The sequence below is a fragment of the Mirounga angustirostris genome, unplaced genomic scaffold, assembly GCF_029215605.1.
Source record: "Mirounga angustirostris isolate CCGP_5_RB_7025 unplaced genomic scaffold, mMirAng1.0.hap1 SCAF_3, whole genome shotgun sequence".
Taxonomy (NCBI): Eukaryota; Metazoa; Chordata; class Mammalia; order Carnivora; family Phocidae; genus Mirounga; species Mirounga angustirostris.
Window position 1 is genome coordinate 191,774,885 of NW_026991711.1, and position 13,865 is coordinate 191,788,749.

At 46.9% G+C, this 13,865-nt stretch overlaps 1 protein-coding gene across 2 annotated transcripts in view; it reads right to left on the reverse strand.

The window, feature by feature from the left end:
• COL6A3 (collagen type VI alpha 3 chain) overlaps positions 1-13,865 on the reverse strand; it is a 78,579-nt gene that overhangs the window by 51,821 nt on the left and 12,893 nt on the right. Inside the window, exons 2-5 of one of the 2 annotated variants that reach the window (XM_045867656.3) lie at positions 12,396-12,516; positions 10,254-10,871; positions 4,487-5,089; positions 99-683 (exon numbers count right to left, since the gene is read on the reverse strand). In XM_045867656.3, coding sequence (XP_045723612.2) covers positions 99-683; positions 4,487-5,089; positions 10,254-10,871; positions 12,396-12,486 — 1,897 coding nt within the window. In that variant the 5' untranslated portion in view covers positions 12,487-12,516. The remainder of the gene's footprint in view (positions 1-98; positions 684-4,486; positions 5,090-10,253; positions 10,872-12,395; positions 12,517-13,865) is intronic. The other variant, XM_064587297.1, reaches the window with a different exon arrangement.

Consider the following 13,865-nt stretch of genomic DNA (forward strand, 5'->3'; position numbering starts at 1 on the left):
AGCACAAATAAAACTTGGTTTTGTTTTGTTTTGTTTTTTCTCAAAGGCTCTGCCTGCAGACCCACCCTGCCGTGAGTCTGACTTCCTCCCCAGCATACCTTCAGAGGTTCCGGAGAGGGTCCTGAGAGGCGCCAGCAAGCCGGGCAGCACGCCCTGCAAAGGGGCGGCTCGGAACTCGGTGGGGATGAACACCAGGGAGGAATCAAAAGCAATCTCTTCCAGCTCAGCCTGGTCGGTAGCCTTGCTCCCAATGGCAAAGGACATGATGCTGCTTCTCTTCAGCTCCTGGGCAGGCTGGCTGATTTCATCTAGGGACTTACCGCCTGTGATCAGCACCAGAAGCTTAGGGACCCCCTCGGCGGCCCGGTAGCCAGCCGAACTAGTGAACAGGTTGTTCCGAACAAAGTCCAGAGCCGAGCCCGTGTACAGGACTGAGCCTTCCATGGGTTTCATTCTCCGCACGGCGGTAATGACTTCCCTTTTACTGGGGTAGCTATTGAAATAAAACTCTGGCCTCACAGTGTCTGCATACTGAGCCACTGCCACTTGGATAAGATCCTGTCCGATTTCCAGCCTCTGGATGACTTTGGCAATGAAGTCGCGGATTGCATTGAAGTTGGCCAGTCCCAGTGCGGATGAGCCATCCACCAGGAAAACTATGTCTCTCTTGTTGACTTCAATGACTGTAGGTAGCAACATTATAAGGTGAGTAGAACGGCCTTACCTAGCACATTCAACTATGACTCTCCATACAGCTAACTCGACCCTGAGGGCACTCCCGTTTGCTCTGGCCAGTGTGCAGTCAGTGGGAGCCCCAGGAGAATCTGTCGGAATACACACATCCTCCCTATGGGGTAGCAGCTTGGGCTCCTGATCCCCCCACCCCCACCCGCTCCTAGGTACTTTTTACAAAATAGTCGCACAAAAACAAATTGAGTTTTAGTAACCACCTGTTTAGCACATTGTCAGTTAAAAAAGCCAGGAAGCTCTTTTCTGCCAAAAGTCTATAGGTTAGATTTGAGAGTCAAGAATGAAGCCATAGCTTAAATGAGTAAAGGAGCATCAGTGTCTACCCAGAGGGTCTTTTGTTTCACACCCGTGACGTCATGAACATCTAGCACCAGGATGACAGAGCGTGAACATCCCCATTCCCTTCCGTTCTACTCTCCATGCCTGGATTTTTCAGGCAAAGGAAAAAAAAAAAAACCAATTACTTGACATCATAAAACTTAGAGAAAGGAAATCGATGTCAAAGCCAGCAAGTGGCACAGAAGGATTTCCATGTAAGAGACCTGCACTGACTGCACCGAGTGCAGGAAGGGGCTAAGTTCCGTGTTAGGACTGTGATAAACCGCACAGCAAAAGCATCTGGACGAGGTCACTGCCTCGTGACTATAAACTTGGGTCCACCTGCTGCATGACACACAGGCAGCCCACCTGAGCCGCGGGCACAAAGAACTGGGTCAGACCTGACACCCAATCCAAACCCCTGCTAGGGCTTCCAAGACTTAGAAGGATGTCAATGGTTAAAGCGGAGGCAGGAGTGCTTGCCCTTTATTAAATAATTATCTGGACATAAAGAGGCCTCCATGACTCCACACTCTCGGGTGGATTATAGAGAAAACATGTAAATGCATACATGAACACAAAGCATCCAGGGACAGGCATGCGGAGACCATTGCTTTGTCCGCAGTTTGTGGTGTAGACGATGAGTTCCAAGTCCTTAAACGTTCCATAGAGACGTGCAGACACATGAAATTCTTACTATGTGTATGTGCGAAAGACAGAGTGTGACATAGCCCTGCCTTCCCCTCCCCTCCACACATACATAGAAGACACACATACATACAAATATACAGTTAACCACACATGTACATTTCATGCACACACGGATCGTCAGCCTGCCTGGATGCATGCACTCACACACACACAGCCCTCCTCCACCCCTGACGCAGAAGTTGATCCTGAGACCATAAATGCAGAGATTCCTTCATTCCATGTATGTGCAGGCATATACGTATATAAGATATACCATAGATGAATAGAAAGACAGGTCAACTGTCATCCCCGATAACCCAGGCTGACTCCCTCAGCTGGTTGAGTGGCAGCCTCCCCTCCCCCTCCAGTAAGTGCATCCTCGTTCTTGGCATGTGATGCCCACCCAAACAGAGCTGTCTTCTGCTGGAACTGGGTTTGAAATACCTTTGTTGGGAGGTGAACCTAAGGTCCCGCTAATCAGTGGGCTTCTGCCCTCACCTCCAGTGGTGACAGTCACCAGCGCACTCCCAGGACACCACATCCCCCCAGACCTCACAAGCCCAGGACCGGGGGTGACTGCCCTGGCTCTGCCACATTGCTGTCTACAAACATCCGGACCCCTCCTGTTGCTTCTTGGTGCTGTCTTGCCTCCATCCTACTCCCCCCATCCTCAGCGACTAGGGACTTCGGCCCCCAGTAAAGCCCGTCCTCCTGCCCTGCCCCTGACCCCGCACCTGCTTCTCAGGCCCCACCTACCCTTACTGTCTCTGGAGATTGCCACCCCCCCACCTCGGCCTGGCCTCCACCTGGTGCTCACTCATGCTCCCCCTGCCTCCACCACGCCAGGCCCCAGATCTGCTCCCCCTGCTCCGCAGCCCACCCTCGGGGTAATCTGCACCAGCCCACGACGGCCAGTGCTCTCCTGCAAGCTTTGCTCTCCCAGCCCCCAGAATGACCACTTCATCCCCTGCTCTCGGCTCAGACTGGCCCACGCCCACACCCAATCTCACCACACAGGTAGGTCCCTGAGAAACCAGAGCCACCGGAGGGCAGTCCCTCAGCTCCAGCCTTCCGTGCATCAAGTGAGCTCCAGCCCCGCTGCCTTCCAACAGTTCTGGAAAGAGTCCAGGCTCCTTGGTGTTGCAGGGACACCGCACCTGGAGCACCGTCCCTTTGCTGTCCCCTTTCTATCCTGCAGCTTCTCTAACCCGCTTTCCCTGGCCATCCCATCCAAAGTTCCCTCCCCCTGTTCTTCCCTTCACAGCCCCAGGCTGCCCTCATCTACCTTCTCACACTCGGAATACTGCGTCTGGTCATTGGCTTACGTTTCCACCATCTCCCCTTTATCCTGTAACGGGTCAGTGCCCACGTCTCTCTCATCCACCAGCACTGTGTCTCCGGTGCTTGGCAAACTGTCCAGCTCACACCAGAAAGCCAAGGATCTTTGTTGAATAGTCACAAATGGTCACAATGATCAAAGAGACTGTCTGTGAGTGAGGAGCTAACACTCTAGCTTGGGAGAACTGAAATGAAAGCAATGTGCAACCCATGAAGAAGAACATGAAGCTTCTCCTGGAACAAAAATGTCTTCATCCAGTGTAGCTCCTTTGTCATAAATTCAAGAAATTGGGAGCCCAGAAATGTTGTGCAGCCTGACAAGGATCACCTGGTTACCATAAGACCCAGGACCAAGGCCGGGTCTGCTAGCTACAGCTTTGGTGTTTCCTCAATGTGGACGGAACCTATGGAAACCATCTGTTTGTTTCCAGAACTGTACAAGTCCAGAGAAACCTCCATAGGTGGTATTCCAATCAGAGGGATGTCTAGAAACATCAAGGGGATTTTCAGGATGGAATTGGGCATCAACTCTGGTTTCCCTACCCAGCAATAATGCAGAATACCACAGGTAATCTCTGGCAGGCAGGTGAGATCACCAGTTAAGGTAACTTGGTACCACTGGGTCTGCCTGAATCTTAACTGTCACAGCCTCAAGCACAGCTGGACTCTTCTTTACATTTTGAAAACACATTCTCGCCTCCCACACTTGTTACATGTATATTTGTTAGGTGATGGGATTTGTTTTATGTTTATAAATGATTCCAGTTGGGCTCTTTTGCCAAAGGCCCTCTGTTTGAAGGTATGTCATGATTTCACCACTCAAAAGAACAACTCAGAAATTCAACAACCATAGGCAAACAGCATCTCCTAAATATTCCAAGTGAGTGCTGTGTTGTTGCTTACCTTCAAAGTGTGGCTCTCGAAACCCGCCAGAGAGAGGACCCTGCGGGGCAGCCTGCACCTGCTTACGAGCACACCTCTTAACACGCTGGCTTCGAGGCAGTGCCATTGTCCGGGACCAATTTTCCCAGAATTGCCATAGGCCCCTGAGCTCCGTTTTTCAGATGACTGGACCATAAGTAAACAATACAATGATGCTCGCCAACCTCAGAGGAACAGCTCTCCTAAATTCACCTTCAAAGCACACTTCCTTGACAATGCATGCATTAACATGAGCTTCCCACTCACTCCCAGATCTTGTGTCTTTTTCCAACACCACAACAAACACAGACATCACAACCAAGAGCTAGCACACGTCAGAAGGACTCCACCGTGGGTACTTACAGGTTCTCCTGAGGCGAATCATTCTGTAGGAGCCTGCCTTACTTCTATGAAAACCAACACACAAAACCCCCCACTTCCCCACGGATGGCGAGAAGAACATACGTACCTTCTGTGACAATGGTTGGCGGTTGTAAGACAATGTGCCTTTGGGCCACGCCAACAATGTACGGCAGTAATTGCTCCTGGAGGTCCCCAAAGCTACGGAATTCCGGGACAGTAAACACCAAGTTGTCATTGGTAGCTATGTGCTGAAGCTCGGCCCTGGAGGCGGCCTGGGCTCCGAGGCCAAAGGAGAATACGCTAGCCTGCTTCAGTGCTACCACCCCGTCGCGGATCTCGTCACTAGAAGGCCCAGCACTTATGAGGACCAGCACCTGGGGAACCCCTTCCTCCACTCGGCTGCCCCCAGCCCGGGTGAAGTGGTTCTCCACCACGAAATCAAGGGCAAGGCCGACATTGGCCAGCTCCCCACCAGTGAACTCAAGGGCTTTCACTGCATCCAGAACCTGGGCCTTGGTGGAGTAGGTGTCCAAGGAGAACACGGTTCTGGGCTCATCGCTATACTGGACCACCCCCACTCGGATCTGCTGAGCTCCGACTGAGAGTCTCTCAAGGAGATTTACAAGGAAGTCGCGAATGACTGCAAAATGGACACTTCCGGTGTTGTTTGATCCGTCAATAAGGAAAATAATGTCAGCAGAGTCTTGTGCTTTAAAAGAAAGAAATGCAAAAAATGTGAAAGCGTTAGAACAAGTGACCACATGCATCGTTCAGTGTTCTGACATGTTTCTTTGGAAACCAATAAGAAACACGAAATATGGACACACAAAACACATGTTGATTAAGGAGTGTGAAATTCTCTTTTAGTTCTGCATTCTGAATGGATAAGAGGCAACTTCTTAGGAACCATGGTGTAAAATGGGGCATTTATATCAAATTTTCATTTGCACCATCTCTGTAGTTACACATTAAAACATCATATTCACTTGTCTGAGAAATCATTGGTACGTATTCTAGAAACTTCTAGGAAATTTGGAGGGAGATGTTGTTGCTTGGAATTGTGCATTATCATACCCACAGGAAAAGATAAGGGAGTGTGTACTATTCACAAAGGTCCAAACAAGATTTGTAATTTTTGGACATTTCTCTTACAATCCCCAAGTGATTATAGGAATTTTCTTTGTCCAAATCCACAGCTGGGAAATAGAATCTCAGATTCAGGGTTTGATGACTTATCACCCCAGCATGTTAAACAATTCTCTGAGCAACAGTTTCTTCTCTTTTCTTTAAAAACCAAAATGGCGCAGGCACGCAACTCTGTGAATTAGAAAGGAAGAACTCAAGCTACACTTGAAGTTCTCATCTTAAAAATACCCTCATAGATGTTTGGTTTGATCTTTTCTTTTTTTAATAACCTATTTTATTTAAATTCAATTAGTTAACATATAGTGTATCATCAGTTTCAGATGTAGAGTCCAGTGAATCATCAGTTGTATGTAACACCCAGTGCTCGTTACATCAAGGTCTTTTCCTTTCTCATATGAGGTTTAGTTGTGTGGAACTCTCATGTGGGTCTGGGATTAGGCTAAATGTGTTGTTGTGTGTTTTTGCTATTGCCTCTGTATTCAATCACATAATGCAGAACAATGTTAAACAGAGTGATATGAAACCAGTCATGACATAATTATCCAACCTTATTTTTATGACACCCTAAACTGACTGCCTAGTGAGCCCATGAGCCTCTAATAAACCCTGAATCAGAATTAGCTCTGGGGTTTTACAGATGGACATAAAAACAGAGACCTAGGCCTCTATTCTCCCTGCAATGGCAAGCTAGACACTCCCACCCCATTAGGAAGAATGGGGGGTTTCACAGAAGCACTCTGTAAGGAATAGCAATCAATAATTTAGAAACCTGAGTAGAATATTTCAAAGGCTCAGCTAGAACATTTATATCAGACTGATTTAAAACTGGAGGAAACGCCAAATTAGTCTGGTGAATGTTTTTTGATAACTTAAGTGCACGTCAGGAACAGGAAAAGATTCTATGGGAGCATATGGGATATTTATATTCTGAGATTTTAGGAAGCTGTATTTTCAATATAATTACAACACTATATATATATATAAAACTATTCATTCTGACCTTTTTAACGACAGTGAATATTTTATGTTTAAAATGAATTTTTCCTTGTGCCAGCAAAATTGCTTTCATTTTCACTATGGACACAGGATACAAATCTGATCTCATAAAACTAAAGAATTTTGCTATAGTGACATTACGTTCTTCCCCAAGTTCCCTCACAGGGTCAGCCAAGCCAGGGATTGCTAGAATCAGAAAGGCTCTTTCTTTCACTCCCACAAAATCCCTGACACTTTTGCAGATGAATTCCTTGCATGGGGGAAGATATTAACTTGGAAATGTGAGATCTAATGAGAGGGATAATTTGCTACAGTAATTAAGATCTCATATTTTTAATAAACATCACACCCAAGTACTAAATAAGAGTGGGCCTTTGCTAAGAACACCAAAGCATTTGCTAGTCTTTAGCCAAAACTTAAGATTCCTGAGGGATCTTTGGGAGGATGCAGTGCCACAGAAATGGTGCTTAGCGTCACTGGGGCCAGACGCTATGTCAGGCACACCACCGTATTCCTCAACATTTCCCAGGCCTGAACAAATGCCCCAGAGAGACAGTGGAAGATTGGCCGCTGACTCCACATACCAGGTCATTTAAAAGAAGGATTAGCTATGAGCCTAGGGTCAAGAAGAGGAAAACGATACCTAAAGCACAGGATGACACAGTCCTGATTCGTTGATTACTTTTAAATTAATTTATCACATTGTTATTTTTTGGTTGCAGTTTACAGGAGTACATAAAGAAGAGAAGCCCTGTGGGAAAATCCTTGAACTTTTCTCTTCCTAAAGGCTGGACTGCATGCAGGAGGTCATAGAAACATGTTGGATAATTTGTCATCACTGAAAAAACAACATTGTCCTCTGATGCACACAATGATGGGACGAACAAGGGCATGCTATGTTATCCAGGAGAACCAAAGCCTCAGACAAGCACAAGAGCTATGGGTTCTTGTGTACAGCAAGCCAAACCAATGACCAATATCAACTCTAAGGATAACCAGCTGTAACTAAACTTAAAAACAGGAGGTTGTCTGGTTTTCTGCTTTAACAGCTCGTGTATCACACCCTCTGTGGCATTTTCTATAGAGAAGTTTCACAATGTCCATGGAAACATCAGGCTCCTTTAACACTGTTGGAAACACTCTTTCCCTGAGCGCATTTGTGTGGCACAATGCCTTCCTGAGCTCATGGGATGCTTCCTCTTTTTAAGAAAAATAAAAAAGATCACATATGTATTTCCTATGCAAGTCTACAAAATTGTAGATGGATTTTGTGAGTTCTTTAAACCTACATTTTGCAAAGAAAATAAGGCTGACACTGAAATCCTCACTGAATACAGACCACTTTTAGCTTTTGCTTCAGTGCAAAGGTTTTGTATCTTAGTGATACTCTTTTATAAAAGATTTATAAAAGAATGACAAAGAGATTTTTAAAAACACAACCTTTGGAGACTGATGACTTGAGTAGAGTTCATTTAGAACAGTGGGGACCATTAACATTTCATACACCTACAGGTAATGGGAAGACAGTTGCTAACTTACTAGCAATCTCTCTACTGTCCTCTGACTACCTTTCCCAAAAACTGTAAGCAGAGAATGATTATTATTTTACTTTTGGCTGTGGAACATGCAATGGGCTGTGATACTGGAGGAATTGCAGAGTGAAGTTAATCAGAAAAGACAACATAAACAGATTAATATTCCACCCTGGCGCTGCTCGTGGCTTGGACACTAGAAGACAGAGATGCTTCCTTGGCATAAAAACAAAGGTTTTATCGTCTGTGTGGAAACAGACTATATCGACAGGCTCCTTGTTCATTGATAGAATGGTTAAACATAAAGGCAAACTCATCCCCTCTTTTTCCTGACTTGGCCAAACCGGCACTCAAGAAAAGATGTCCTGTTTCTCTACTGATCCCTTCACTGTATGGACAGTGGATTAGTTCTTACTCTTCCGTTCAGAAATGTGATTGATGGTGAATTACTGACACTGAGACTATTGTAGAGATTGGGATAGGTCATCATAAATACCCTCATGTCATTGCCTTGTGGCCCAGAGGTTTTGGTTCGGGATGCTCTGGGGGGTCCCAGCTCCTTCTATAATCTGGCAGGATTGACACGTCCATCATAAAACATAAATGAGGCATGTCACGTGTAGCAGAGGACACCTTCCGGGGTTAAGAGTAAATGATCGAGGCCATTACTCACTCCTCTGTCAGAGATAAGACCTGCTGGCAGGGGTGTTAGCCTTCCCACCCCTGTCACAGCTGAGATCATGGGTGACCACTGGGGAGACCACTCTCTGAAACAACTTGGGGTTGGTTAGTTCTGGAACCCTTCTCTCCTCCAAGCTCTGCCCAAGATGACCGGTTCCTTCTCCTGACAACTAGTCAACTTCTTCCCCAGCCTTTGCTTTCTGAATCTGTTATGGGAACCTGACATCCATACTGTGTCCCTACAACTCCCTCATTATCCTGACCACAATCCAGAAAGTTCTACCTTTCTCCAGACTCCTCATGCCCCTCCTGTCTTTCCACCAGACCCTCCCACGTGGCCCTTTAGATTGGTCAATTTATGCCTCAAAATCTCAACTCTTTCTTCTCCCTGCTCCACCCAATGTGTTGAATTAACAAGAGATGGACTCTCCGCCGGCCACCCAGCCTCCTGCCTCCTATCTCTGAGCCCCTGCATGGCAACAACTTTGGAAAGCTTAGGAGAAGCCACGGCCATGGATCTTGCTCCTGTGGTCACTTCCTGGGTGCAGTGTGGAGCCTGCCTGCCCAGGCTGCTCCCCGCTCACTCCTCCTTCGAAGAATCATCCACCTCCTCCTCCTCCTCCTCCTCGGGGCAGCTATGTGCCCCGAAGGGATCGTCGACCTTCCTAAGGGATTCCTTTCCATCACGTTCAGCCTGGGTCCATGCTGCACACCCTGTGCTCATCTCCAGAGACTTTAACATCTCTGTGGCTAACCCTCCTGAGCGCCAGCCTCCCAAGTCTCCAGCTGCCCCCTCCCCAGTGGCCCTCTGTCCACTGCACCCTATGCACATGAGGGCCACGTGGGCCTGTGAGCATCACTGGACACTAACTACTGCACGCCCACGGTCTGCCCTCGGTCTCTCTCGGTACACGGTGGTGGCGTTCCCCGGGTCGCACACCCGGCTGCCTCTAGGGCTCCTCCCCATCCTGCTCCACACCACTGTCCCTGTCTTCCCCCCTCTTCCCCAAGGCAGGACCCCTGCGTGGGCTGTTGCAGGCACTGACTCACTACCATTCTGGATTTCCTTCCCAAGAAGATCCTCTTGCCTCTCTATCACTCTCTCTTTGTGAGCTCCGCATGGCCTTCCGGCCGGGAGCCTTCTTTCCAGGAAACAGGCTCTCTGTTCAGGTAACAGGTGCGAGGGCTCTTTGCTAGACGCCTGGCTCGCTACACAGAGGCTTCCTTTGCTAGGGATCGTAGGAGTACCTCGTGGGGGATCATAATAGCAGATGGGGGTATTTTTAGAGTTCAAATTTAAGCGTTCAAAAAAACACCCTCTTGGAGGTAGGTGAGAGCTCTATTTCCGAAGGAGCTCCAGGGCACGGTCAAACCTTTGTTTTTAGACCCGTGAACAGCCATCTCTTCCCGCTTGCACCCGCCCACGACTAGCTACAGTGTTGCTCGAACACCAGCGGTGGCCAAGCTTATCTCCAAAGAACAGCGAGGCAGGTAGCAGCTTGGCCATGTTGCCATTACCTGTGATGTCTTTAAGGGTGTCTGTGCCTCCAGCCCCTTCTGGAGCCACGGATGACTGCACACAGGACACTAAGTTTCCTACTATGTCATGAAGTGAGGTAAAATTCTCTAGGTTGAAAACATGCATATTGAGCGGTTCACTTGCTATTTCTTTTAATGCTCCTTCATCTGCATCCTCAACTCCAATTGCAAACACGTTAACATCAGCAGACTTAAGTTCCGCTGAGGGCAGAGCAAGGCCGTCGTCCGAGTGTCCATCGGTTAACACTACGATAACCTGAGGGACTCCGTCACTGGCCCGGCTTCCAGCAGCCTCAGTGAGGTGGTTCTGCATTACGTATTCTAATCCTTTTCCAGTCTCATTGCTTCCCCCAGTATAGGACATGTTGGAAATGTGGGAGAGGACTTCTTGCTTAGTACGGTACGTATTTAACAGGAACTCGGTATGTGGGTTGCCGTTGAACTGGACCAGAGCAAAACGGAAATCACTGTCTCCCACAGCTAAAGATTCTATAACATCATACAGAAACTCTCGAACAAGTTGGAAATGTTCCTTTCCAATGCTCCAAGAGGAATCCACTAGAAATATTATATCGGCAGCAGCACCATTTTTGACATCTTTAAAAAAAGACATTGGTTTAGAATTTTCTCCTGTTCAGGCAATGACTTCCCATCGGCGCAAAACCTTCCTTCCTACGCTGTCTGGGCTTGAACTGGGCTGTCACTTGAGGGAGCCGCACCTCGCTCACACTACGGGCAGGGAGGCTGACTTACCTGAGATGCGGGGACCTGGGCGCGGGGACTTGATGCCTGCATATGGCCCAAGTTCCATATGCCATGAGCCCCATACGTGAGCCAGTGGCAGGTTCCAGAATGGAGGGGGAGCATTCCCTGGAGTGTCTTTTAACTCAGACATGATTCTTTGTGACAGTTTGAGCCCCAAGACCCACCTGATGAGACCAGAAGGCTATCCCATCAGAGATCGCCAACCAGCATTTTATGAGTTCATCCTTCAGTCGGGGCTCTGAGACTGGGCCTTGAGAAGAAGGAACCGTGAAAACTTCTACTGCTTTACATCAACTAGCCTCCGCCGCTTTGGGTAATTTGCGAGAAAAATAAATGTAATAAAGAGGTCTTCCTTAAGGGAAGGCTGATGTAACTGTAGTGAAAGGCAGTGTCTCATTTTTCTGTCTTTTTAGCATGAAGAAAGGTACTCTAACTAGTTACTATATCTTTCTCAGGGCCAGAAAAGCCTTTGCAGATGTGGGATGTTATTTATCTTTTTCAAAGATGAATCCAGTCCTCTCTCGAAAGTGGAAGCAGGGGGCTCAGGGTGCCAGGCTATGGGGGGGCCGAGTGCCCTTCTGCGCTGTGGGCCAGGCTGGCCTCACACAGCCGGCTCCTGGACTCTACTTACCTTAGGCTGCCCGGATGCCCCAAGTAATGCTCCCCTTTCCGTGAGGTGGAGCTCAGCTACCTGCCATCTAAGGACCAGGGAGCCCAGTGGGAGAATCCCTGCCCAAGGCCCACTCTCCAGGCAAAGGAGAAGAAGACCCAAGGCCATCCCTCTGAGCTCACAATGCGTGAAGCACTTCTCAGTTTTCTAAAACTCTGCAAGCAAATTCTTGAGAGGGTTAATTCACATCTATTTTTTAAAACGGTTTGAGAAACTAATTTTTTTAAAGATGGGGTGATTCTAGATGAAAAATGTCTTTTTGTGCCCAGAGTTATAGAGGGAGGGTGATCTATGTGTTCTGTTTTCAAAAAAAATGTTTATTCTCAATAATTGTCTTGTCCTGGTTTTATATGCTGTGAGACCAAACCAGTGCCAGAAATGTGGAAAAGCTCTTCATTGGGTAAAATATTTGTGAAACAAACCTTCTGCTCATACCCAGTGTAAAAACAAACCACCTGCAAACCAACTCCAAGATATCAAACCCAAGTTTTAGTAAAAATAAGCCGTCTCTCCCTGGATACAGAGCATCTGGAGAAGTCTGTATGCTGAATGAACATCCTGTAACAAAGGGCTTCACCATCCTTTCAAAGTATGTCTAAGTTCTATCTCAAGCTCGTGAGGTCTAAGATCTACAATCAGAGAACATACTCCTTTGAATAAAAGTAAGAAATGTTTCTGGATCTTACCTGCTTGCTGCTGTTGGGCATGGGTAAGAGAAAAGCCTGAGAGAAAGAGACAAAACACGGCCACCAAGGGCAAATGCCGATGTTTCCTCATTTTGAATGTGTCTAAGCACCAAGTGGGAACCTGAACGAGAAAATAGGGCAAAGTAAAATGATCAGTTTCGACAGATTACAAACTAGTACATCAAGGATTTATCCCTTTTATGAAATGTAGTTTTGACTAAACAGTACATGAGAATCTTTGAATCTAGTGATTATATACCTTTGGCCGTAGCTTAAAAGGCGGGGGGGGCAATTAAACCTTGCTTCTTCTCAGATTGAGGCGGGCAGCAAGTAACCAAACAAATGGCAGAAGGAGTCAAGAGTAAAGGTACTTGTGGACCCAAAGAGTAGCAGGTCTGTGACACCCAGCTTAACTGTGTAGACGAGGTTTGAAAGAATCCCACAGGAAATCTTCAGTTTATGGAGAAAATGGGCTTTGCCCAAATTAGAGTGTATGCAAACACAACCATGGCCTCTGGACCCCCTTCAAATCTTGCCCTTACTCTCTAGTTAGCACTCTTTTCCCAACAAAAACCTGCTGATGCCAACTACCAATCTCAGAATGGAACACGTCCAAGGACATTGAATTACCAAGCCTGTGATGCCAGACCTGAGGGTTGACCACGTTGCTACATGATCTCCCATAGCCATGCACCAGCTGGGGGCTGCACACGTGACTTCCAACCAGCCAAGCTCATGCTCAGATGGGCTTGGTAGCCTGCGTCACCAGACCTTTGCCCTACAAACAACACCCTCCCCTTACCCCAAATCAGAAAGCACCCCTGCTCTATCAAAATTCCAACGGCATTTGTTTCATAGAAATAGGGGGGAAAAATCCTAAAATCATATGGAAGTTTAAAGGACCCAGAAGAGCCACAGCGATCTTGAGAAAGAAAAATATAGCTGGAGGTGTCACAATTCCTGATTTCAAAACATATTACAAAGCTACAGTCATCAAAACAGGATGGTACTAGAATAAAGACAGACATACGGACCAATGGAAGGACACAGAGATCCCAGAAATAACTCTCACCTCATATATATGGTCAAATGATCTTTCATAAGAGGGCCAAGGCTGCACAATAAGGAAAGGGCAGTCTTCAACAAATGGTGCGGGGAAAACTGTATATCCACATGCAAAAGAACAAAATTAGATGCTTACCTTACAACATTTATAAAAACTAACTCAAAATAGATTAAAGATCTAAATGTAAGACCCGAAACTCTAAAATTCCTAGAAGAAAATATAAAAGCCTTCATAACATTGGATTTGGCAAGGATTTCTTGGATACGACACTAAAAGCAAATGGGACTTGATCAAACAAAAATTTCTTGCAGCGAAGGAAACCATCAACAGAGTGAAAGGCAACTTACAGAAAGGGAGAAACATTCACAAACCATGTATCTGATGAATGGTTCAAATCCGGAATA